General features: G+C 49.8%; 1 protein-coding gene across 6 annotated transcripts; it reads right to left on the bottom strand.

Annotated features, from left to right (window-relative positions):
* Window positions 1-1,421: 1,421 nt before the first annotated feature.
* Window positions 1,422-22,950, bottom strand: LOC121362844 (pre-mRNA 3'-end-processing factor FIP1-like). 6 transcript variants are annotated; one of them, XR_005956590.1, is made up of 18 exons: window positions 22,476-22,928; window positions 21,655-21,694; window positions 18,700-18,784; window positions 17,457-17,563; window positions 16,683-16,741; window positions 15,541-15,651; window positions 13,170-13,300; window positions 12,339-12,463; window positions 11,281-11,386; window positions 10,079-10,277; window positions 9,164-9,190; window positions 8,570-8,627; window positions 8,036-8,091; window positions 6,757-6,961; window positions 5,098-5,256; window positions 2,541-2,731; window positions 2,203-2,321; window positions 1,422-2,085 (listed from the first exon to the last, which is right to left on the bottom strand). XR_005956590.1 is itself a non-coding variant. In XM_041484718.1 (16 exons), the coding sequence occupies exons 1-16, from the start codon at window positions 22,567-22,569 to the stop codon at window positions 2,599-2,601; spliced, it is 1,695 nt and encodes a 564-aa protein (XP_041340652.1). In that variant the 5' UTR covers window positions 22,570-22,950; the 3' UTR covers window positions 1,422-2,598. The 6 variants fall into 6 exon arrangements, 2 of the variants coding, with proteins under 2 accessions (XP_041340652.1, XP_041340653.1); XR_005956588.1 differs by having other exon boundaries at window positions 2,203-2,731; XR_005956589.1 differs by having other exon boundaries at window positions 1,422-2,321.
* Between the last annotated feature and the right edge of the window lie 2,398 nt (window positions 22,951-25,348).

The following is a 25,348-nucleotide window of genomic DNA, read 5'->3' as shown; positions in this document are numbered from 1 at the left end:
TTTACCCTTTCTTTCCATGTAGTAACTAATGCCCCCAGAACAGGTCACCTCAGCAAGACTGCTCCAAAAAGTGACCCTGTGGCAGGAAACAGTGTAATTGTCTTTGCTTCTCCCAGGAAAGGAGCTGGACTATCCTGAAATACACCGTGGCTGGGAAAAATCCCTCAACAACAGTAAGCTCCACATCCCAACACCACTAAACCTGCAGCAGCTTTCTGCTGCCAAGTACAGATTATTTCCAACACCCCACCTTTACATTTCTCTGATAGTAAAGGCAAACATTTTACTTCTATTTAATGAAAATAAACCAATTTAAAACTACTTACCTCAAATTCACAGCTGCTCCTGGCCCCAAAAGCCTGCCCCCGTTTGTGAAGGTCCCCTCCACCTCAGCATATTCTGTGACTGGGGTCCAGCTCATTCAAGTAACACAGGAGGAGGTGCAGCCCTGACTGAATCCATGCTGGATTCCCTGTTCCCAGTCCCACAGCACCACCCGGGGTGCAGACTGGATGTGATCACCATTAACTCTGCAGGAGGTCAGGGAGTGGGTGTGGAACAGCCCTGGCCGCCCCCGGAGAGCCACCAGGGACACCTGAGCATGCAAAGGTGGGAGAAATATCCTTGTTTGGGGCCAACCCCTCCTCCCCTGGGTGCAGCATTCCAGTGGAGCACCGTTCCTGATCCAGGCAGGGAAAGCCAGCTCAGAGGGGGCTGGGGGCACTGCCAGGCCCCCGCTGGCACTGGCTGCCCCAGCAAGGTCAGAGCTCCTGTGCTGGGAAAGCCAGCAGGTCTCACCCTCAGCAACTGCAGGCTCCCGAGGGCGGCTGGCCAGGGCTCTGGGCCCCTCTCCCCTGGCACTGCCCTGGGCTCTGCAGGGGAGGGGGGCCCCTCTCTCGTGAGCAGTGCCAGGGGCACAGAGCAAGCACTCCTGAATCCTCCTCACCACTCTGGCTTGGATTTCTCCTCTAAGTTCATCCCATTCTCCTAAAAGCTTTTGGGCACTCCCAGCTGAAGCCCAGCCCTGAGCAGAAGCTGCCAGGAGCATTCCCTTGTTCCTCGCACACCCAGTGCCAGGAGCTGGGAGTGCTGCAGCTCGCAGAGCTGCCCAGGGGGCAGTGGGTGATATTCCTAAATCTGGGCTCCACCGTGGCTGCAGAGGCAGGAAGAGCCTGCAGCCTGATCCCAGCTAACCCTGGCTCAGTGCACACACATCTCCCAGGAGCTCAAGCACATTAAAAAACCTCCATGAAAACCAAAACCAGCAGAAGTCCCAGTTCTCCTCCTCCTCCCCTGGGCTCTGCAGCTACAAACCCGTCACTGCACTGTCACAATGCTGAACCCAAACCAAAGGGCTCTCCTGGCACAGGCTGGGCACTTCCCGGCACACTCAAGACTTCCAAGATTACAGTACCAAAAAATACAGAACATTTCAGAACCATATTATTTTAGGACAAATAGACAGTTTTAAATAACAAGTCAAAGGAAAATGAGACATCTGTGGACTCACACAAACAGAAGGGCAGGATCCTAATGACCAGACAGACAAAAACCCCTCAAAATTATTTCCCCTGTTCTTCCCACCCAGAAACATTTCTGTTGCCCCTTCCCCAACCAATACTAAATCCAAAGAAACTTTGGAATTTGACTAAATTTATTTTGGGATCTAAGGGAAAGGAATGCATCGGACAGGAGTGTTGGTGATACCCAAATAGAAACACCAGTCCCACGAGAGCAAATTGCTAACTGGAACTCGGTGTTCTCTACTGTACTCTAGGTTATTCAGTCAACTCTTAGTAAAAAAAGGAAATAAAATAGTTAAGTCAAAAGGAATTAAAGAGAAATTCATGCTCTTGCTATGGATCTTCATTGATTCCCCACACAGGGGTGTAACATGACAGAACTACCTTTGCAATGGATAAAAAAACCCAGTTTTGGAGTCTCTGCACACGCTGTGTGAATGCCCTCAGCAGCTTCTGGAAGCTGTCACATCCAGGCAGGCCTCTGTGCCCACCTGGAGCAGATCCTGCAGCTCCTCCTGACACGCCCAGCTGGCCACGGAGAAATCAGAAGCTGTTTTTGTAGCTATAAAGAAATTTATTCAGGGATGAGACTTTTCACTACTGGACACCAGACTCTAAGCTGGCTCCTGGGATCTAAGTCACGCTGTTCTTTGGACAATAAATTTCAAGTTGCACTTACTGTCCTAGTTCTCAAAAAGGAATGATGATGACAAAAAGAACTATGACCTAATTGCATTAGTTTTCAGCTGAAGCCATCTTCCATCAGAAACCATAGGATCTGATACACCAAAGTTCTCCCTAGGGATGTGGATGAGTAGAGTAGCTCAGTGCTTTGTAACTAGTACTGCTGTATTGTCTTGTATCAAAAACAAACAAAAAAAGGAAGTTTAAGGGCATGTGCAGCCTCAGCTCCTGAAGCACTTCCAGCTGTGCCACGGCTCGCCCAGTCAGCCTCTTCCCTTGGAAAAAAGTAAAAAATAATAATAAAAAAAAATCACCCCCCAAACAAAACATCACCAATTCCATGCTGGTTCCAGAGGAGAGAGTTCCTGCCGAGGGCTGACGGGGGCCTGGCTCACTCCTTGGTGTCCTGCTCCTCGCCCTCCTGGGCACCGTCCTCGCTGGCCTCCTTCTCCTCCTTGCTCCGCTTGTTCTTTTTGTGCTTGTGGCGCCGGTGGCTCTCGCCCTCCTCGCTCTCGTGCTGCTTCCTGAGCAGGGAACAGAGGGGACAAAGTGACATCAGACACAGCTCTGCCACAGCAGGGACCCAGTGATGGACACAGGGCTTCGATCCCCACCTGAGGGAGCCACCTCAGCAATGCCAAGGGCACGGTAGGGATTTTTGGAAGGATCAGCACTGCCACGCTGCCACTGTCACACACACACTGCCACGGTCACACTGCCCAGCCACTCCTGGCAGTGCCCACAGGCAACACCTTGCTGTTCTTCCACTCCTGAGCGAGCTCCAACAATTCTGACACAGCACCAAGGCTGAGAAGAGGAGGAGTCCTAAACCCGAGACGTGTTTAAAACTTTCACTCCTCTTAACGTTTTGGGGAAATCCCTAGAGTAGAGGCAGCAAAGGGATCAGTGGAGTGAGAGAAAAGTGGGTTCCCCATGATCTGGGAGGCAGATCCTGTTTCTGCTTCTGCTGACTCACACCTGACCTGGCTTTTCACTGGCTTCGTGCTTTGGAACTTCTTTATCTCCCCCAGTTTTCCAGATGTGGGTGATAACTGGGAATGTTTACCCAGGATTTCTGTGATGTGGGAGCAATCCCAGGCAGAAGAGGCCTGAGCAGGCTGTGCATGCCCTGAGCCTGTGCCCTGCCAGCTGCTCCATGCAGCCAGCACAGCCCCAGGAGCAGCTCTGCCTCCCACCAGGAAAAGGGCAGAGTCCTGGTTTGGCCCCCCCAGAAGAAGATTTTCTGCTGCTTCTCTCACAGGTTCAAACCACAGGAGCTCTAAGGAGCTGACTGTGGTGTGAAGGTGGCAGAGTTAAAGCACAGCCCAGAGTACAGGAACAAGCAGATAAATTTATCCCAGGATAAACTGTGACTGTGCAGGCACAGCTCCATGAGCAGGGACAGCATCAGGTGTACAGACCAATTCCTAGCACAGCTGGAATTCCAGTTTAGCAGCAGACACTGAACTGGCTGAACCTGGCTGAAAAGCTCCTGGCTTCAAGTAATTTTCTGGCTGGTTTAATAAATGGTTTCACAGCCATTAAAGGCAAGAAAAATAGGGAAAAATAAAAGGCTGCTGCCTCTCCACAAAACACCTTCAGCCACCTCGTGGCCGCTGTGTCAGTGGTTTATGCTGGGACAATGTGACTATCCTTTAATACTGAAACCAGCGTCAGTGATTTCCTGCAGACTGCTCAGTTTGCAGGAAGCTGGAAATGAAACCCTTTCATCTGCAGGTGCCTCACACAGGCTCAAACCTCAGTGTGCCTCAAGCAGGGAATACCAGAAGGTCTGGGTTGGAGGGGACCATGGGCTGGGATTCTTACAGTGAGGTATCTACTCCAAGGTTTCAATTCTGAGTAGAGGAAGCTGAGAAATAACCCTAAAGCCAATGGCTTGTTTGTCTGATACCAGCTCAGCTTCCAGTTGTCTGTATTAAGTTTTTATTATGGTCTTAGTCTTTCTTCCTATCATTTTGCTTCCAACCCTTTAGCAATCAGTCCTTCCTTGAAAACTTACTCATCTCCTTAAGGAAAAATTTTTTCCTCCAGTCAGTACACAGGAGTTTTTCTGATACCAGTTTCAAAAGAAGGGTAATTACCTACAGAGCTGACAGGAGTTTCCCCTAAAAGAAGGGAGCTGACACATCAAGGAAAAAGAGCAAGAACAAGTCATTAATGGGATGTGAAGTGACACAGGACCTGAGCACAGAACCTGCCTCAGCGCAGAGAGCAGGGCTGCTGCTCTGCTGGGGGTTGCTCTTCCAGGAAGATCATCTGTTGCAAACCCATTTTCTGCAGAATAGCTGTGATTTCAGGATGTGCTACTCTGCCCCAGAAGTTTTATCAGATCATCACTTCCCTCACCATCAGGCTCTGGGCAAGAGCTCTGCTCCTGCTCAAGAAGCAATTTCTGAGTGCAGGCAGAAGGAAGTTCTTCACAGAAGGAGTGACTGGGCACTGGAATGGGCTGCCCAGGGAGGTGATGGAGTCACTGTCCCTGAAGATGTTCAAGGAAAGGCTGGATGTGGCACTCAGTGCCATGGTCTGGGTGACAAGGTGGTGCTGGGTCACAGATTGGACTCGATCTCACAGGTCTTTTCCAACCTAATTGATTCTCTGGGCTCTGCCCTGGTGCACAGGAACAGCAGGACCAAAAGCTGATGCTTCTGTCGTGGCCTTGCATCTCCTTTGTGTGTGCTTTCATTAAGATGGCAGCTCTGCTGGGAGGCTGAGCCCAGCTCAATCCCTCCTTCACCACCGAGTGGCAACTCAACCCCAAGGTCTCCTTTCCCTGCCCCAGAGGTTCCTCCCACCCACAGCTCCCACAGAGGGAGCTGGGATGAGCCATGCTGCCATTCCACCCCGAGAACAGGAATTCCCCACTGACCTGCGGGAGGATTTGTGTTTGCTGCCGTCGTCCTTGTCGCGGTGGCGGCGCTCGCGGTGCCGCTCCTCGCGCTCGCGGCTGCGGTCGCGGCTGCGCCGGTAATCGCGCTCGAAGTCGTAGCTGCGCTCGCGGCTGTAGTAGCGGTACCGCTCGTCGTCACTGGGGGGACAAGGGACACGTGGGCACAGGGACACGGCCCCCGGGCCTGAGCCACCGGGCAGAGCTGAGCCGCCCTCACCGGCAACATCTGGCACCTGCAACTGAGCGGGGTGCTCCTGGAACACCGGCAGCAGGAGCACAGCGCACACGCTCCTCCAGCGCTCCCTCCCTGCTGCTGGCTTCCCTCAGCACAGACACCCCAGGTAACCTCCCATCCTTTGCTGTAAGGGGCTCTTTTCTTCCCCACGGGCTCAAAACATCAAACTGTGAGCACAGCTTTCTGTCTGTGCCCCTCTACCTGCTCAAAGCACCTCATTCAATCCCCAGGAGTGGGCAGGGTGTACCCCAAACTGCGACACATCCCACACTCCCCTTTACATCCCCCTGGTCAACTTCTGAAAGCCAAAACCAGAAGGGTTAACAGTCCCCCTGTGGGAACAATACTCAAGGCTTGGGAGACAGGATGTCAGAGACATTGTTCTGACACTCCTGGAAACAAATAAATGTCCAGGATCAATCAGCTGGGAGTGCTTCAAAGGACTGCACGGCCTCTTGACCTGCTTTGACCTGCACCAGGGTGCTCCACACCACCCAGAAATGCCAGCAATGTGCTCAAGGAGTGCTGATCCCAGGCCTTGGCTCCAGCATGGACCAGGAAGTGGGGGAGTCTGAGATCTTCCCAATTTTAGCAAGTTTGTCTTCTGTTCTCTTTCCCCCGCTCCATCCACAGTACCCAAAAGCTTATAAAGGAAAAAAAAATATTAGGAGCACACTGCCCTGTTAGCTCCCTCCCTGGGCTGGGAAGCTCCCCAGCAGGAAGTACCCTGTGCCAGGAATGCACATTCTAATCATGTTTTGAATGATTATTGGAATTTCTGAGCCTGGAGTCTGCAAAACTCCGACACTGCTGCTGACTGAACACCAAAGGGATTGGTTTGGGAAGTCTCTGCAGCCCAGCCTCCACCTTAGATGAACACAGGGAGGCTCCAAGCCTCCTGCTCTTTCCCAAGTGCTCCCAGCACTGCTGTCAGCTGAGGCCACATCAGCTCCCACCAAGGTGGTCTCTCCAGTCCTGCTCCCATTTCCTGGCTGACTGCCAGGGAATGGCACTCCCAGCCCCACAGGAGAGCGGAGCAGAGCAGGCTGTTTGTGCTTTGATCTGACAGTGACATTTAGAAGACAAGAAGCAGCAGCTCCTCCAGCCAGTGCTTCACACTGAGCTGTGAAACACTGAGTAAACAGAGAGGGGCTATTTCATTGACTGGCCCCATGGGAGAGCAAGAGGAACTGGTTCTGCTGGATTTAAACAAAAATCCCAGACCCAGAGACAGGAAATCAGCCAGTGGCACAGCTCCTGGTCTGTGCTGTAGTTACTGATCCAAAGGAGCTCTTCCCCAGACATTCCAGAGAATTCAGCTGGTGTCCTCTATACCCAGCCCCTGGCCAGACACCCTGAGGTGGCCCAGGGCTGCCCAGGGAGCAGCAGGAGGCAGCACTCACTTGTTGTATTCACTGGTGGTCGGGGTGCGGTCCCGGTCGCGGTCGCGCTCCCTGTCCCGATCCCGCTCGCGCTCGCGCTCCCTGTCCCGCCTGGAGCCCGAGTACTCCCAGTGGCTGCTGCTGGAGCTGCTCGTGCCCTTGTCCACCGTGGTCACCCAGGGCGTGTGGGACGTGGAGATGGGGGGGTAGCTGATGAAACCTGAATCTGCAGCCAGAGAGCAGAATCCTCTGTCAGCCAGAGCATGCCCAGCACCCCCTCTGTCCCGCCCTTTCCAAAGATCCCCTCTGGCAGCAGAGCTGGATCCAAGGAGACAACGGCCCAGCTCCCTGCTGTGCTTCCCCTTCATTCCCAGCAGTTTGCTAAGAACAGGGAACTCCTCCCTGGGGAAGGCCCAAGAGCAGGCAGCACTGCACAGTCTCTGTCAGCCCTGGGCTCTTGGTCACCTCTACAAGGTCCCACCTCCCACCAGGTACCTTCTGCTCTAGGGTGGCACCTGGGGAGGGCCAGGGGCACCACCTGCCAGTGAAAGATGTCACCTGGGGAGCCCAGAGCCACCAGCATTTCGCAGGCAGAGGTGGCCAGCTGGACTGGTGAGGTGACATCCCAAAGCAGTGCCACATCTGGCAGCACGGCAGGCTCCTCTCCTTGGGAAGGGCTGGCACTGCCACTCCTCCAGCCCTGTCCTGCAGGGAGGCACTGCAGGGCTGCCTGTGCTTCCACTGCTCAGCACAGCCAGGAGCCACTCCTGGTCACTACAGGACTGGGAGAGAACTGGGGCTGCACCAGGGAAGGGATCTGCTGAAATCCTGGCACTGCCTCTCCCATTACAAAACCACAGGAGATGGTGCCTGTGGCAAGGGAGAGGGTGAAGTGGGGGAGAGATTCAAAAGCTCGGGGAGGAGATGCCAAGCTCAGTAGTTGTGGATGCTTGTGCTAATCCCTGAGGGTGGGGAAAAGGGAGAGTGTGAGAGAGGGTGAGCATGTGTGTGTGCAAACAGGCAGAACACACTGCTGAGGCACCAGGGAAGCTTCTCTGTGCTGGGCATCTGCCCTGAACAGTGACCTGGGCCTCAGCACTGGGCCACAAAACTGCATCACCACACCTGCAAAACACTCAGAGCAGCACACCCAGCCTGTGCCCCTGACTGGGATCATCTGGGACACAGCAAGAGCCTGGAGCTGGAGCAGACATGGTGAGTGTCAGCCTCAGAAAAGCCAGGGCTGCCAAGAGCCAGGGAAGAGAGAGCAGCAGTGGGATGTGTCCTGTCCCATGCTCACCTGCAGAGTTGTAGCCAAAGGGAGGTGGCTGCCTGTTGCTGTAGCTGGCTGGCTGCCTTTGGGAGAGAAAAGGGGGTGAGTTACTGACATCAGGGACCCCCACAGCTCTGGCTGTGCTGCAGCTTCACCCTGTTTCTCCTGGAGGTCTGTGGAGCATTCTTATGGGAATCCCACTACCAGAAAAGCTCATGGGTTTTGCCACAGCTTCCAAACCTGCCATAATCCCACTGCTTGCCCTGGGAAAGCACCACTGCTCACAAACTATCTGGAGCACCTTTGGAGAAAGTATCTGCAGTAAGAAATCAGGCTGTGAACTGCTCTAGACTTTACCTAGATTTTACTGGCTCCTCCCTGTGCCTTGAATATGACAAATCCAGGTGAATGCACAGAGGATTCAGACAGACTCTGCTCTCCCCTACCCCAACTCAAGACCAGACCGTGCATCCCCAGCACTGATTTTGGATCTGTTCTCCTTCCCTCCTCCCTCCAGGGCAGCTGCTCCCATGGCATGATCTTACCCAGGTGTGGTCTTACCCATCCAAGGTTGGGATGAGGAGAGCTGGTGGTGGTGCCAGAGGTGGTGGGAACAGCCCTAGACACAGAAGGGTAAATGAGCACCAAGATCTTGCAGCTTCATGAGTGCTGTTCACAGTTAAAAACCATTAAAGCATCTTTTTACTCTAAACAAGGCCCTGTTTAAAATGGAATAATTTTCCTTCAGGGTAGGATCTTCTCCCCAAATTCACACCCTAAAGCTCTGTTAGTTTTGTAGGGATATGGAAAGAAAAACAAAGCAAAAGCTACCTTATATTTTGGCTTATAAATACTGAACATAAGATTCATCAAGGAAGAACAATTAACTCTTACAGCCCTAGGGAGAAAAAGTGGTCCTTGGGATGCAGACATGTTGCATTCTGATCAGAATGTAACAATCAAGTTATTCTGACCTACAGATTTGTGTCAGAATAGAAGATAAGCAGCTCAGGTACAATGCTCAGTTGGAGTTTATTGATCTTAAATTAGCTGTGCTCTAAACTGGTGACATCCTATTTCATGTTACTTAGTCTAAATGCTCTGAACCTGTGTGATCAAAATTGCTGCTGTTACTAAGAACAAGGTAACACCTACCTGGAATTGGACCTGGAGGTGGCAGGCCTGTGGAAATAAGCAGGGAAAACAAGTGAGGACAACAAGGAAGGCATGGCCTCTCTGTACTGCATGGACTCTCTGTACCTCAAGCTAAACCTCAAAGCACAATTTTGAATAAATCTCACACTGGAGCAAACAGAGCAGGAGAAAAATTGGTGCTACTAAGCAGGAATCGGCCTATAAGTTATAAAATTTTCCCAAGCAATGATTTCTTTACCTTTATAATTTAAAATGTTGCTGTTCTCTTACACTGGGGAACTCCTTTTCTGAGTGTGAACACACAAACAATTCCTTTGGTCTTCAGAACAACTGAAGGAGCTGGACAGGAGAACCTGCTGCAGGTTCCACTCCAGGGTGTCCAACTTGATTTTGCCAAGCACTTTAATCTAAGGCAGCAGGAAAAGCTACCACGGAAAAGTTACTAGGGAAAAGAACCCTTGAGTGCTGCAGCAAATCCCCCTCAGGCAGGAGTCACTGCATGAAGTGCTCCTGATGCCCTCTCCAGAGCCTGGCTGCTGCTCCAGGACCAGAAGCCCACAGTGTGGCCCCCTCACTTCAGCCTGATGTATTTAAGCCAGAAGCAACAGTTCTCCGCTTCCCCCAGAGAAACAGGAACCTGCTTCCTGACATTTATCAATAAAGCAAATGGATCAGTAGCACTGGAAGGTTCCCTCAGGAAAACAAAGCCCACAGGTTTTTCTTCAAGGACCAGCTGCCATTTTTAAGTATTCAGGGCAAATATTAAATAGGCTGATGGAGACTAAACAAAGCCTGGCCAGGGGTAAGGATCTGTTCCCCGAGTGCTCACCCATCCCATGGCACTGAACCATTAAACCTCTGATTTGCTCCAGGGCTGGGACATCCCAGCTCAGGTTCCACGGAGTGAACACGTACCTGGAGGATGCAGGGGAGGTGGAACAGAAGTCACTGGAGGAGGAGGGTGCAGGAAGTGTGGAGGAGGAGGCCCGGCCAGCGGGGGAGGCGGAGGCCCTGCTGGTGGAGCGAACGGCTGCTGCTGAGGAGGCTGCTGGGGCTGGGAAGGCTGCTGGGGCTGCTGGGGGGGCTGGGGCTTACTGCCGTGGTCTCCCAGGACCTTAGGGGGCACAGGAATGAGAAGAGAGTGTTTTAATCCCTCTGCTCCTGCACCAGCGCCCTCATCGTCACCACAACAGGACTGTGGCTGTGCCTGAAGAGTGACCAAAATGCAGAGACACCACAGTGACCTGAAGTGCAGCTGGCAGTGCTTGTGAAGGGGAGGAACAACTAAAAACCCTTTGAAAGCAAATTCTGTCTCTTAGGCAAACTCTTCTTGTTGGCAAAATCTGGAAAACTGATTACTAAAAAAATAAATGGACCACAAAACCATGGAGAAAACCCAAGGAATTGGGCCTAGGAAGGGAAAGGTTCCATGTTTAGGTTTTTCTGGCAAGTTACCAGATCTGGCAGGAGAAAGGTGGCTAAGAGAAGGAGGCTTGCCTGGCAGATGGTCCTCAGACCCTGCAGCTTCCTGCCTAGGAACCAACCAGAACATTATGGTCACACACTGGGCAGGCAAGCCCAGAACTGAGACCAGCTTTAAACACAGGCTTTCATTTCTTAGAAGGGATAAGATCCAGTAACAGGCCCAGGCTCAGTCTGAGGTGTGGGCTGCACCAACTGATTTGAGACTAAATATTAAAGTACAGAGAAACACCAGCCCCAGGTACAAACCCTTCACTGCAGATTTGAAGATTCCAACCCCACAGTGGAAGGGAAGGGAATAATCCACAGAAGAGATTCCCAGCTACACACTCCTAGGAAAACTTTGGAGGGCTGATGATGAAAGAACTCAGGCCTTATCATTCCAAAGAGAAGACTGGCCTTTAAAGGACAAATCTGGCTCCTAGCAAGACCAAGCTTTTAACCCAGAAATTAACTGAGCCTGCAGAAGGGAATGATCCATGCACACACCTCAACAGGGTCAAGGCGTTACCTGCTGCTCTGCAGGTATGAACTGGGACACTGGAGGTCAGGAACACACAGACGTTTGCCCAGGATTCACCAGAAGTGCAATAAAATCAGCAATCTGTCAAGGCAGCCCCTTGCAGAGGCTTTACCTGGATGGGGTTTTCCTCCGAGGCGTGTTTATCCCGGCGTCTCCCTTCCACCCTGCGGATTGTGCCTGCCTGGCCCCCGATCACATCAATGGTCCCACCCAGCTTCCTGGTACAAAGCACAGGCATCTTTTTAGGCTCAGAACCACCACAAGGAGCAATTTTCCCTGCTGTCAGCAGATTTCTTTCATGCTTTCTTTCCCACCAGGGAAACATCTTTCAAATGGGGATGAGAAGTCAAGGAGAAGCCCGTTTGCACTCCTGAACAATTTCCCTCTGAGCAGGGGTGGGTTTGGGCTCTCTGAACACCACAAATGTTATCCAAAGGTGTAAAAACAGGGATTACACACCGGGACAGAAATGCTTCAAAAATGCTCAAATCCAACAGACTGAGCAGAGCTTTAATGTTCATTCCTGAAGCACAGAGCTGGTTCCCAGACAAGGGGTAAAGCTGGGATGCAGGGCTGCTTTCTGCAAGGCAGGTGTGCAAAAGCTGTTTTGTGAATGAAGCAACAGAAACACCGTGAGCCCAAAGCTCTGGCTCATCTGGTGTGTTCTTCTGAAGCTTTTGATAAAAACCCCATCGATCTTCTAAGGGCCTAGTGGTTTCCCCAGCAGAGGCTGCCCCTCAGAATGACTCAGTTGTTTTACCACACATCCAGCAGCGTCGCACACAGGCTCAGGAACCAACAGCTCCTCTTATCCTCTGCCAAACTCGTAATCCACTTCCACTTGAGGAGGCAAAGATTAACATCGTGGGAGTAGGAATAAGCCACGCAAGCACAAGCAATGTCAGCAGTGTGAGCCCTCAGAGCTGAGGTGTTTGCCTGGCTCCTTCCACTCCCAGAGATGTGTCCCATCAGCTGGGATCCAGGATTCCCTCCCTGCGCCAAGGAGGGGGCCATGGACAGGCAGGGTTTGTACTGCTGGAAGTGACACTGAATGAGTGACCACAGCAGCTTCCTGCCAAGCTTAAAAGCTTCTCTTTGAGGCTTGAGGAGACTCAGATGTGGCCCAGGTGGCTCTTAGATGCCCCCATGAATTACATGCTCCTCTCTTACCTGTTGGGAGGAGGCCCAGCCTTCATTCGTCCTCCCACCAGAGCCAAGAAGTCTGTTTTGAACTCTGTTTTGATGATGTTGCTTTCCACTTCTTTTTCAGCATTTCCTGTTCTTCCCTGCTGAACCTATGGAAGGTAATAGATAACACATGGGTGTTGTGCCCTTCTTTCAACTGAATGGAGCACCAGAGATTAATCCTCAGCAAAAGAAAAGGAACAAGCACAGCAACCTATTCCTCAGTCAAGGCACAGCCATTTCTGTCAGCTAACGGCCATTCCAGCCTCAGCCTGCTGTCCACTGTCTCCCACTGGAAGTCCTGTTATGAGTTTATTAAACTTAAATCATTTTCCATGGAGTCACTAAGTCAAAACTGGAATGGGCAATACTTGCTGTACTGACAATTTGGCTGAAGCTCTGATGGCCACCATGGACTCCTGCAAAGTTGATGGCCAAAGCAGTCTGCAAACACAAAAGGCAGCCACACCACAGCAGCAGGCTCCAGCAGTAAGCAAAGCAATGCTGGAGGCTCAGCTCCCCTCCCTGCACTTCTGTGATCCAGAGGGTTTTCCAAGCAAACACCCCTACAAGTCAACTGGAAATTCACTCTAGTCTCGCTGCTGTAGTGGTTCAAACTTGCCAGGCTGATGGAACTATTCCTTCCACACAGAAAAGACTTTCAACAGAGATTTAATCTTTAAAGATTAATTTTTGCATTTCTCCTTGCTGAAAGCACACAGAACAGCTCAGAACTGAGGTATCTCCTGCTCTTACACCCTCATCTCTGTGACTACAAACACAATCCCAGTTTTCCTGGAGCCACACGTCACCCACCGTGATCTTGTTCTCAGTGCTGATGGGAGGAGCAGGGTCCAGCCCCAGCTGAAGCCGCCGCTGCTTTTCACAATAAGCTTTCCATGTTTCTTCATTGAATCCATAATTAAAGTAATCAGAAAGATCAGCACCTGGCAGAGGGAGCAGGAGTTAACACAGAGGTTCTGCACACTTGCACTCTCAAGCTGTCCTTTAACTGCTTATATAAAGGGTTGAGGCAACAAAAGTTTTCCAGAGAGCCCAGTCTTGCCTTTCCCTGTCAGAAAGCTGCGGGTGCCACAGAGGAGACAGTGCCTGCACCTTGGGTGGGAGGGGAACATGGCCTGACAGCAGGGGGACCCCCTGGGACACACAGGACACCAGTGGGAGCCCCTGGGACACACAGGACAGCACCTCCACAGGCCATTGGGAGCTCCCTGCAATCACTTATTCACCAGCCTGATTTTTTTTAGGCTGGTTTCTTCCTATTGTCCACATCAGCTGAGTGCTGGGCACAGCACAGGAGAGACAGTTCCAGCCCCTACCACAAAAATGGGGTGGAGCCACAGAACCTTTTTCCTGGCAGAACTAAGCCCACACATTCCCCTCCTGACCATCACTGCCTTTGCTGTTTTGAGATTCTGGGGCTCACCCATTCCGTGAAAGGCAGCTGAAGTGGAAGGTTTTTACTGATGCATCCCAGACTACACAAGTAATTACATCTCAGTCACAACCCTAATTAGCCATTCCAGAGTGTTATCTCCCACTGCCAGTCTCCTGTGCAATGTGCTAATTCAGCACGAGCACTTCTGAATAACAGAGGTGACCACAAACTGCTTGCCAAGAAACCAGAGATGCAGAGGGGCAATCCCAGCTGCAGGAATTACAGGAGCACCCCTCCCACCTCCCAGCACTACAAAGCACCTCCTGCCCTGTTGAGGTGTCCCTCAAACATCCCCCATGTAAAGATATTCCTACACAGACCAACTCCAAAACAAAGAGCTGCTACAAGAGTGAGGCAAAACTCTGCCCAAGCTGAGCTTGGTTTAACTGTGAGGTCTAAGCAGTGAGGCTTATCTCCTGGGCTGGCCACTCTTCCTGCTGTACCACCCAAACATGCAAACTGCATCCACACCGACTCAGCAACACATTTACTTGTCGATTTTATCAGCTTCTATTTCAGACCTCTATCAGTTCTTCCACACAGGATTTCTCCTTCCACTCCTTCACTCAAAGACATACCAAGCTGCTGAACAATTAACTGTAAAGGATATAAACTTGAAAGGCTGTTGAGTAATGAGCTACTTGCTATCTAAAATAAACTTACAGACCACACAGCTCTGCAGAAATCTTCCCTCTATTGCATTCCAACACTGTTTTAGGGCCAGCTGGCTCTACTTTGGTCCAGGGATGTCAGCATGGCCACAACCATGTCCACGCTTTATCTTTGAACTTCACTGCATTCTTTCTAACTCATTTTCTTCCCATTCCCCTCTGTCTCACTTCGCAATCAAGGAGAAATCCCTGCAGAAGAAAAGCTTCTGTTCCATTCTGCCTGCACCATCTGCAGGGTGCTTCGGTGCTGGTTTGATACCTGGACATGCCCATGGAGCTTTCAGCACTGGAGTGCCCTTCATGTGGGCAGGAGGTACCCAGACCACACCATAGGCAACCTCAGGAAAGCTCTACTTACTCAGCACAGCAATATTGCTGAAAGATAAATAAAATACAGGGGCTGACAGGGAGAATCATGATGGCTGGGAAAAGGCAAGTGGACTTTTTGTTTCAGTTGACATTTCATCAGAGCACATTTTATGAGAGTAGCACAGCAAAAATCTGCATGTCTAGTTCCAGTATCAGAAGAAAAAGAGCAGCTGATTTGTAGCATCCTACAGCTGTAGGAGGAGAAATCTCCCTCATACAAATAAGTGTGGGCAGCCCCAGGACCCAAATGAGGAGGGACCATAGGGACAACTCTGTGCTTGGCCTGGGGACACAGAACAAGCTCCTGCACAGGAAGAGGAAAACAAATATCAACACCAAATCCTGACCCCACTCAGCTGCCTTTAAGGCCAAACATTATTGGATTGGTATCAGTGCAATGTTCTCAGGAAGTAGGGAATTAATGAAATAGACCATTTAAAAAAATACTGTTCCCTTTAGGGAAGTTCAATTACTAGAATAAATGCAACCCAATTTTACATAGAGCATGGCTTGTTCAATCAGTAAATGCCATTGACTGTCTAGCCAGGCAGCAGAGACTGAGCAACACACATTGTTCCAGCTTCCCTGTTCCCTGGCAACAACAAATGGACAGAAATTACATGTGGAAATCAAGAGACACAACTAGAACTGCAGAAAATATTTACCACAAGGAACTGTGAGGCCTCACCTGGTTTCCTCCACGGTTTGTCTTCAAATGAATCCAAATCCACTTCTATCACAGGCAATCCATTTATATTCCCTGCGGCATCCAAGTCAATACCTTTGGGCTGCAACTTGGCTTTGGGAAGAGAGGGACTGTTACAACTTTTAATGCAATGCCTTTAATCCACTCATTTGCTCAGCAAATTATTCCAGCAAAAACAAAGCACTGCAGTGAATTAATCACCGGGTTTACAGCACGCAGGTAACCACAATCAGCTTTTTAATAAAAAGGACTCCAGTCACTCCATAAACAAACAGGGTGTGCAGCACCTGCAGCTGAACAGCAGAGAAGCAAATTCAACCCAGATTGGTACTACAGACAGAGTAAGTCATTAGGACATGCATGAAATTTATCCCAAATGAAAATAAAATTAAATTATTTTTCTCCCCAGGCAAAGTATCTATTTTCCCCTCCCAAGACAGACACATTTTCTCATAACAAGAGACTTTCTCAGGATCAGCCTTCAGTGGACTAACAGGAGTTTGCAAAAATCTGTCAGGTACAGAACCTACAAGGGGAATTTGTTCTTATTTTCTCAATCAGAAGAGAATTCACTTGGAAAAAGCAATTAGTGGAAGGGAGTAAATGAAGCCCATGAAAGGACAGTCTCACATATGCAGAAGGACAGAATCCAAGACGCAACTTACAGCAGAAACTAAACTGAATGGTGTGGAAAATTTCAGCAGCCAAATAACCACAGCTGTTACTCAAGGCCAGAGTTTGTTTCTTTCAGTATTGTACACTTCAAGTAGCTCAGGACACTGAGTTGCAGTCCTTCTCCAGAGCTGCAATGCTCAGCCCCGGTGCAACAATATATTTTAGAAATATTCTGGGGTTTTACTATAAAAGTATCAATCAATACATTTTTTCCTAGTTTAAATAGAATTATAATCACCTTGCTCAGTGATGAGTAATTAAATTACTCCACTGCATCCTGCCCCCTCAGACTATGCTGGGAGCACTGATTTTTAGGAAATACACTTCCTATTGCTGGTTTACACTAATTCTATATTCATTTAAATAGAGCAAAATTTGCAGCTGCTGCAGCTGTCAGTGCCAGGCAGGTGAAACACTGGAAAGGTGAAGGATAAAAATAACAGCAGTACCTGAAGCTGATGCGCCATAGCCTCTACCCGTTTTTAAGTTTAGATTCATAGGAGTTCCCCTATTGGAAAAGAATCACTACGTTGGCATTTGAACAAATTACTTAGCTAAAGATTCCCATGCAAAATATATTCAAGCCCTGACACCCTTCAGGAGATGCTATAGTTCACCTGGGTTTGCTATTCAGAGTCATCCATCACAGTGAAACCACCTCTACAACAAGAGAAGGAAATTATCCATAAAGTGGAAAAATTAGAATACGCAGCAAAGCACAGGTAAGTCATTTGTGTAAGAGGAAGGCTGCCAGCAGCAAGCAAAATGCTCTCTCATTATTTTTATTCAGTGCACATTAGGCAGAGTTGTAGAAAGTATAATTTCCTGCTTCTCAAATCCAGCCTTGCCATTTCTGAGCCACAGAAAATCAGACAGCTAGAAATTAGTGAATTCACAGCTTATGCAAATTCTTAGCAGTACAGATTTTAGTTCTGGAAGTTTTCACAGATTAGTTAAACAGAACTTCCCACCTTTGATTCTGCCCCAGGGAGCCCAGGAATTAGTAAGTTAATTTTCCAGCAGCAGCCCCACGGATTGTCATTCCCATTTTATAGATGGATTCTCCAACAAGCAATTGCAGGGCAGAGCTGCCCATCAGCTCCTGAGCCATTGTGGTGATCTGGCCACTGCTCCCAGGAGCCAGAGCAGCTCTCAGCTCATCCCTTTCCATCCCCACATGCTGGGATCCCTCAGCCCCAAACCCCACACCCAGCAGTACCCACATGTAGGACGGCGCTCCCGTTTTGATGTTGCCAATTGTGACCTTCACATCATCGTCATCGCTGTCACTGTCACTGTCATCCTCATCATCCTCACCACTGGGAAGGGCCTGCAACAGCAGTCACACAGCAGCTCATCAATACGCACAACTTGAGAATTCTCCAGCACAGCCAAATCTCAGGAAGCTTCCTGAACAGCCTTCAACAACAATGGGCAGCTGCTAACGGAGACACTCCTGCATCCTTTGAAGATTTGGCCCTACATGAAATTTGGAGTAATATTTTTGAACCTGGGGAAGGTTTAGCCCAGTTCTAAGAACTTCACCTCATCCCTCAGTTCCTTTGCCCCACTCTTTTTGAGAGTTGGGGCTTTTCTGACACATCTCCTTCACAAGGGCCACGGTCAAAGTACACAACCACAAATGAGAACCACCAAAATACATTCACCAGGCTTCACCTAAGAACCTCAAGGCAAATATTCTCTCACCACAACTTCTGTGGCAGCGAGCTGCTGAGGAGTTTGGTTTGGCTGATTTAGCACAGTCAGCCCCCAAGTCACTTCACTGTACAGATTTGACTCCAGTGCTACCCCAGTGCTGGGCACAAAAGTAAAGGAATAGAAAAAGAAATCTTCCAGATATCCAGCAAGTGCAGTTTTCTGAGAAGCATGAGCTGAATTAGCATCTCACCCTACATGAGGAAGATGTCCCTCACCCTCCCTCCTTTTCCACAGCACGTGGGTCTGCCAGAACCCTGAATGAACCCTCTTGATGTGGCAGAAAACAAACCCATCAAAGAGTCCAGGAGAGATGGGTGGGGAGAAGCAACCCTCCTCCTCCTCTTCCAGCACCAAGCCACCAGATTGCATTCTCACAGGTCTGAGCCTGAACCAAAACTGATTCCCAGCATCTTGGGCTTTCTATCCCAGCCATGTTTTACAGGTCCTGGAGAAGTCACACTCAATACTGAGCTGGAACACATCGTGTTCTGCTTTTCCTACCAGACTGCAGCATCAGAGACCCTGATCTGCCTCCTGAGAGGGTATAAGCAGAGCCTGCAGCAGGGCTCCCCTCCGCACCACCCCAGGCAGGATGACAAGACAAGGCTGTTTCTGGATCTAGCTTTGGGAATGGCTGGCAGTACATCCCAACACTGCAGATCTAGGTATTAGGCAGTATCAGGATCTTTACACTCCCTGCTTGTCGCACAGAGATCCCCATGGCACCGTGGGCAGTGGGACACGTACGTGCTGGGCCATCTCTCGGTCCTCGTTGTTGACGGGCCGGCTCTCCTGGGGAGCATCCTGCAGAGGGTGAGCAGACTCTGTGTGTCTGGTGGCAGGGACAGAGAAAACAAAGTGACCATGACACAGAAGAGAAAGTGGACAAGCCCAGCCTAGAGGGTCACTACAAGGAGTTCTAAAGCCTTTGCGCAGGTGACTTTCACACAGTGCTTTATTCTTCTTGTGTGTTTGTTCTGCTGGCATTTGCTCAACTACCTGACAAAAAAATCCATCCTCCTGGCTTGGCTTTGCTTTTGCTGGGAAGATTCAGTTTCACACATCCAGAGAGCACCTGACAGCACTCAACAGCTCAGTGGCAGCTGGCTCAGCTCGGATTTGGCACAATCACAACTGATAAGAATAAGACCATAATAAGCAAAATTTCACCTCCTCCTTAAGGATGCTAATAATTACACATGCATTTAGTCAGCAGCAAAGGCATCTGTCCCAGAGAAATTAAGGAAAAAGTGATTTTAGTGTTTCTACAAATAGTTTACAGGAAGTAGTTAAAATTCCAAAAGGAAAAGTTATGGGAAAAATTATGCACCCATTCTTCTCACTCATTACAAATTAGACCTGATGAAACAACAGTCAGGTTTGGATTTACCTCCAGTTTAAGAGTTTGTACAAATGTTAACATTGTGCATTGCACTGGCCAAGCAAGAAAGTGGAATTGATGTACACATGCTAGAAAAGAGTGTGCCAGGTGTTACAGAACTGAAATACAGAGAGCTCATCTGTCTCTAATGTCACAGGTAAAGCTTCACAGAACTTCAAAATAATTCTGAGTTTTTTCAAGAGAAACAATCAGAACAGCCCAGGCCAAAGAAACCCAATTCTCCACCAGTGCTTTGTGGAGATGTTGCTATTAATTTAAAATCCCATGTCAGACAACAAACATCCACAGGATTGTTTTCAAAAATGAACAGGCAACACCTCATAGAATCCAAACACTGGTCACATTAAAGCCACTTCAGAATGACACGAGACACCACACAAGAAAGGCAAAATAACACAACTCAACTGTTACTGAATGTAAAGCAAAGAACAAACAATCTGAGCATAAATGAAGCCCCATTTTGGGAAAGTCCCATACACAAAGAAATTCATCAGGCCAAGATCAAAAGGAGGGCTGAAGGTTGGGCAGCTGACCAAGCACAGGTCCCAGAGGTGCCAAGTTCCTGATGTGACACCTGCACACACTGTCAGGTATATAAGGCAGCCAAGATGTCAAAGGGAAAATCAGCCTCCAGGTATTTCCATGCTGCAGACACAGGCTGTGACATGAGGACCAAAGCAGGGACCACTGGAGAAAATATCTGTGATGGATTCAAAAACTTTTTGCCCAATCCAAGCAACTCGGCATTGACCTCCACCCTGAATCTCCTCAAAACTCTGAGATTCTGAGCTCAGGAAGAGTGGCAGGTGTTACCTTCAGCTTCAAAGTCACATGAAGCATCTGTGGGTGTGCATTAAAATGTATGAACTGGAGTTCAGAGAGACACTTGGGAACCAGGAGCCTTCCCCTAACCTCTCTGCTTCCCAGGACTGAAGCAGCTGACAGGTCCCCAGCACTGTCTGGGCACAGAAAACTGGCAGAGATTTCACCTGCCCAGAATGCCAACATAATCCTGGGCACTGTTGACAGCACAGCACCCTGCTGGCCTCTAACACATCCCTCAGGCTCGGGAATGTCAGTGATGCTGCATCCCAAACTCTGCAGATTTCTGCTCCCTGCCTGGGGACAAACACTCCAGACAAGCCAGCAGTGCATCCCTGGAGCTGCAGCTGCTGACAGCACAGCCAACAAAGAGTAATTTTTCTTAAAACACCCCACAGTTCTTCTTTTAGGTAGATGCTCATTGTGTAACAAAGAAATATGGGGGGGGGAGTAAAAAGAGGGAAAAAAAAGGACAGCCAGCATGGCCACTAATATCCTTCCTTACTGCATTTTGCAGTTATTGGAGACAGTTGCTGGAAATTCAGATTTTTATTCCTGCTTGTAAAGTAAAATTACATTCAGATGAATGTGACAAGGAACAGCAGATTTATGTAAAGCAGCTGTAAATTTCTGTCTAAAAGTTGTTCCTCCTCACAAAGCTCATTTGATGTTTTTAGGTAACAATTTACCATGTTTTTCATCACTTGTTTATTTGAACAAGCCTTCATACTCCTTAAGCACAGAAGTAGGACAGTATCTGTAACAACCTCAACATTCCAGACACTGAACCTACAATGACAATAAACTCTAAACTGAACCTTGGAAGGGGCTCAACACACACAAGCCCAGTGAACACCAAGCCTTCTGAAAAATGTAACATTTAAAATGGCAAACAGGTAATCCTGTGCCGAGACCAAGCTCTGCTGGTGCAAAACACACAGCTACAAATAGAGAGGAAATATAACCCAGGACAGACAATCCCTTCCTCACACAGAAAGCCAAAATGATGATTGGTTTCTCTCCAAGTCTTACCCACACCACTTGAGAGATCTCACAGAATATGCTGGCTTGAGCAGCTCAAGATTTTAACCCAAGCTTAAGGTTTTTACCTTTCCCAGACTAAAGCACAGGCCAGTTTTACCAATGCCAAGCTAGCACAAAGCCAATCCTCAGGGCATCATTTTTCCCATGGAATTAAACTGGAAAAGAGTTCTGGTTTGAAGCTAATTGCTGAGAGAAAAAAAGGGCTAAAAGTTAGTTCTAAATCAAACCAGTCCACTCATCCAGTTCAGCTTCCACATTCATAAATGCCTGCCACCCCCATGGTGGCAGCTGGGGATGATCCCATGGGATGGGGAAAGGACAGGCTGCTGTTCCTGGCAACAGCACTGCTCTAAAGCACCCACGAAGCCCTGCTCAACAAGGCTCAATCTTTACACCATGTATAACTACAATGAATAAACAGCCTCAGGACTCACCCAGAAATCGGTCCATCTTCTTGCTTGCCAGTGGTGTCATCTGCAAAAACAACAGTAAGAACAAAGAAATTATTCAAGTAAAAGGAAAAAGCTAAATTCAAGCACAAAAGACGTCACAGGTACAGAAATGCCCATTGGTGCAAAGGCACTGTAACCCCTATGCTCTGTTTTTAACAAAGCTCAACTAGAAATGGAACAACTAAAAATCAACCCAACCCAGCAAATGCCATCCATCTGCAGAGGTGATGTCTCACACCAAACCAAGTTCAAAATGTATATTCTAAGTCTCAGAGAACAGAGACAACTATCAAATAGGAACTTAAGTCACCTATCAAGGTCTTTATATAGAATTTTGACGTGCCAGGGAAGAAGAAACATAAAAGCATTCATGTGGAAAGCCTATGGGGAGGACAAAGACGTTTCAATGAAGTCCTGTGGCTTATACCGGCCACATCCCAGTCCCGTTAGCCCAGGGGTTCACACGGTTTGGGTGATTAGCTAACTGAAACTCTTAACAAAGCATCTCGTTAACCTCCCTGCACCAATGTTATTGATAAGAAGACAATAACACGCCGCCACCCGCCCAGAAAGAGCGGCTCAAGCGCTGCTGAGGGGAGGCCGGGGGCGGACGCGGGTCCCTCTCTGGGCCCGGGGCAGAGCCGGTCCCTGAGGGGGCCCAGGGAGAGATGCCGGTCCCTCCCTCGCTCCCGCGGGGCCGCCCCCGCTCCCGCACGGCCCCGCAGCCGGGGGCGGCCCTGAGGCGGGGCCGGGCCCGCTGCCGGCCGGGGCCCCGCGCTGTCCCCGCGGCCGGCGGTACCTACCCCCGTACAGCCAGTGCTCCTCGTCCTCCTCCGCCTCCAGCGGCGCCGCGCCCGACACGGCGCCGGCGGCCGGCGGCTCCAGCTCGGTGGCCATGGCGGCCGCGGGGCTGCGGGGAGCGGCGGCGGGAGGAGGAGGAGGAGGAGCGGCGGCCCCGCTCGGCTCCCGCCGGGCCCGGGCGCGGCGCTCGGGCGGGGGTTCGGCGGCCGCGCTACGGCGCCGCCATTGCTCCTTCTGTGGCGGGAGGGGGGCCGAGACCCCCGGCGTGGGCGCGCAGGGCCCCTGAGCCGCCCACCCCGCGCTGCCGGGTCCTAGAGCCGCCCGCGGTGCCCCGCCGGGCCCTAGAGCCGCCCGACCGCCCCGCAGGGCCCTAGTGCCGCCGACCGCACGGAGCCGCGCTCACGGCCCCGCCGGGCCCTACCGCCGCCCTCAGAGCCCCGCCGGGCCCCGGCGCCGCTCGCCCGCCAAGCCCGCCCCGCCAACCCTGCGCGCGCATGCGCGGTAGGGGGAGCGCGGCCCTGCCCGCGGAGCTCTCCGGCGAGGGGGAGCCGGAGCTTTCGGCCCGCGCCGCGGAAAGGAGCGCGGCGTGCGGAGCAGAGCCCGACCGGCCGCTGTGGCGCCTCTCGCTCGGAGCTGCCCGGGAAGGACGTGAGGAGTCCCGCAGGATTGCCGAGGAGGCGCCGGGAAGCACAGCACGCCGCTCCGTGTCACTGCTGTGAGCGCAGCGCTGCTCCCGTACGGCTGCGGACGCGTTCGGGTCTGTCTGGTGGGGTTTGCACCTCCCGGGTCTGGCCGTGCAGCTCCTCTGGAATGCTGAACTTCTCGGCCTGGAGATGCAGCGCCTGAGGCTCCTTCTGCAGCTCCACCTCGGAGCTCCGGTTTGAGCATCACCATCTCCTCTTCCAGAGCCCTTACCTCCATCAGTATCACAGGGAAACAGAGCAAGCTGATTTTCAGCACTAATTCTCACAAAAACTATAGAGAACCCTGAAGCAAGTTACATTTTCCATGCACTAACAGTTCCAGAAAAATCCCAGATGAAAGTGCTCCTGCTGTCTGCCCTTCGGTTCCGGTGGGGCTGTGGTGCATTCCTGCTCCTTGTGCCTTGCTGCACCCTGCACCGGGAATGCCGCACGAGTACTCACCGTAGGAACTGGGATGGCAATTGGACATCCAAAAGTCACGGAGCTGATGAGATCCCTGGTTATACCGATGTACCCAGGTTAACTCTACAGAGGTGGGAAAGTGCTGCTCACCAAAAGGCTCAGCAGTGCCTTTCCATTTTCTACTCTTTTCCATTTACAACAAAACCCAGAATTCCTTTTGCTGCTCTGTTCCGACACTTCACTGTCAAAAATGTCCAAGGAGATTGTTGTAGAAACTCTGGAGAACCAGTAGTTTTCAATTACCCCTCCAGGCTTGCACACCGTATAATTTACAGTAAATACAGATCAGTCATCACCTTTTGATTAATATTTGCCTTTTAAATTCTTATTAGTCTGAGAGCTACTGTAATTCCTCTTTCCAATTTTATTACCTATCCCGTGGGACCAGCACTGTTGTGAGAAGTGTTTCTTTTCTAGCCAAAATCTCAGGTTGTATTTATCACTGAATACAAACATACAAACCTATGTCCTGCAGAAATTTTAATTTACTGCTGAAAAAAAGGCTACTTTAGATCTTTCACATAAAGAATGTGAAATAAAATGTGAATATATTGAAAGGATCATTACCTAAACACATTCAAGTGATTAGGGAAAATGTAGAATTCAGCAGGTTAGCCCAGACCCAAATCTGCTGTTTGCATGTTTATAAAATAACCAGATGTAAATCAGCCAAGTGCAGGTAGATTCGATCTCCCAGATAAACCACAACAAGGAAATTACTGATTCAGTCAGATGTAGAAATAACAGAAATATTTAAAGCAGGTCAGGGACTAAGTAAGTAAAAGGGCATTTAGAAAATCATAAGCAAAATTCAAGCATCAATCTGGGAACTAATCTTTTTAGTAAACTCATTTGTGTTAATTTTGCAAACTGAATCAGCCTGTGCTTTTTACAGGAAGACTGGGAGCACAAATACAAAGAGAACTGGAGGACTGGGAGGACACAGTAATGAAAATATTGAGAGATTCACCAGTACAAAGTGTCAGATGCTGAGTCTGGACCGATGAGTGTCTGCAGGGAACTTGTATAAACTACAAGTGGCTGAAGAGAAATAGCCCCAGATTTATCACAGAACAGCTATGGATCAGAAATACAATACAGCCACTAAGGAGACAAATGTGACCCTTTAAATTTAATGGATCGCATTCTTTTCACACAAGAGAGGGAACTGTCAACACTGAAATAAATACCTGGTGCCTTGGCCATGAGCCACTAACTGGAATATTGTTCCTGGTCACTCCTACTCAAGGAAAATTAATTCAAATGAATGCAAGCAGGATGAACAGAAACAGAACTTTGCTTTTGAGAGGAGGCTAACATTTAATTTGGTCTAAGAAATGAAGGGTTGAAGTCTCTCCAAGTTTCACTAGAAAAAATAAACTCAGCTAGAACAGTTCAAGTGATGACAGACACAGCATTATAAATACACTGGCACAGACACCACAGCAAGCTGCTCTACCAACAGGTCTGAGACTGCCTTCCAATAGAGTCAGGGCCAAATCCCAAATATCCTTAACACAGGCCTTTGCTGCTAAGTCTGGGCAATTACATCTCCTAAAGCCCCCAGGGAATTAACTCCTGACTCAGCCCCTCATCCTCCTTTTGGCTGAACATCCCAGAAACATTCCCTGCGTTTCTCAGCCAACATCCAGGATCAGCTCCATGCTCCAGCAGCCCTGGGTTTGCCCAGAGCAACTTCCAACAAAAAC

Source organism: Pyrgilauda ruficollis, unplaced genomic scaffold (assembly GCF_017590135.1).
Source record: "Pyrgilauda ruficollis isolate IOZ18807 unplaced genomic scaffold, ASM1759013v1 scaffold67, whole genome shotgun sequence".
In the NCBI taxonomy this organism is placed as follows: Eukaryota; Metazoa; Chordata; class Aves; order Passeriformes; family Passeridae; genus Pyrgilauda; species Pyrgilauda ruficollis.
Note: the sequence above shows the minus strand (reverse complement) of the source record. Positions and strands in the feature narration are given on the sequence as shown.

What these genes read in the sequence shown, in the direction of transcription:
- LOC121362844 (XM_041484718.1), bottom strand. Translation starts at nt 22,569, where the DNA reads ATGGCCACCGAGCTGGAGCCGCCGGCCGCCGGCGCCGTGTCGGGCGCG. An exon ending in GCTGGGCCTCCTCCCAACAG is followed by an intron (nt 11,387 to 12,338) that starts GTAAGAGAGGAG and finishes GCTTTGTACCAG; the next exon opens with GAAGCTGGGTGGGACCATTG. An exon ending in AAACACAAATCCTCCCGCAG is followed by an intron (nt 2,732 to 5,097) that starts GTCAGTGGGGAA and finishes TTCCCTGCTCAG; the next exon opens with GAAGCAGCACGAGAGCGAGG.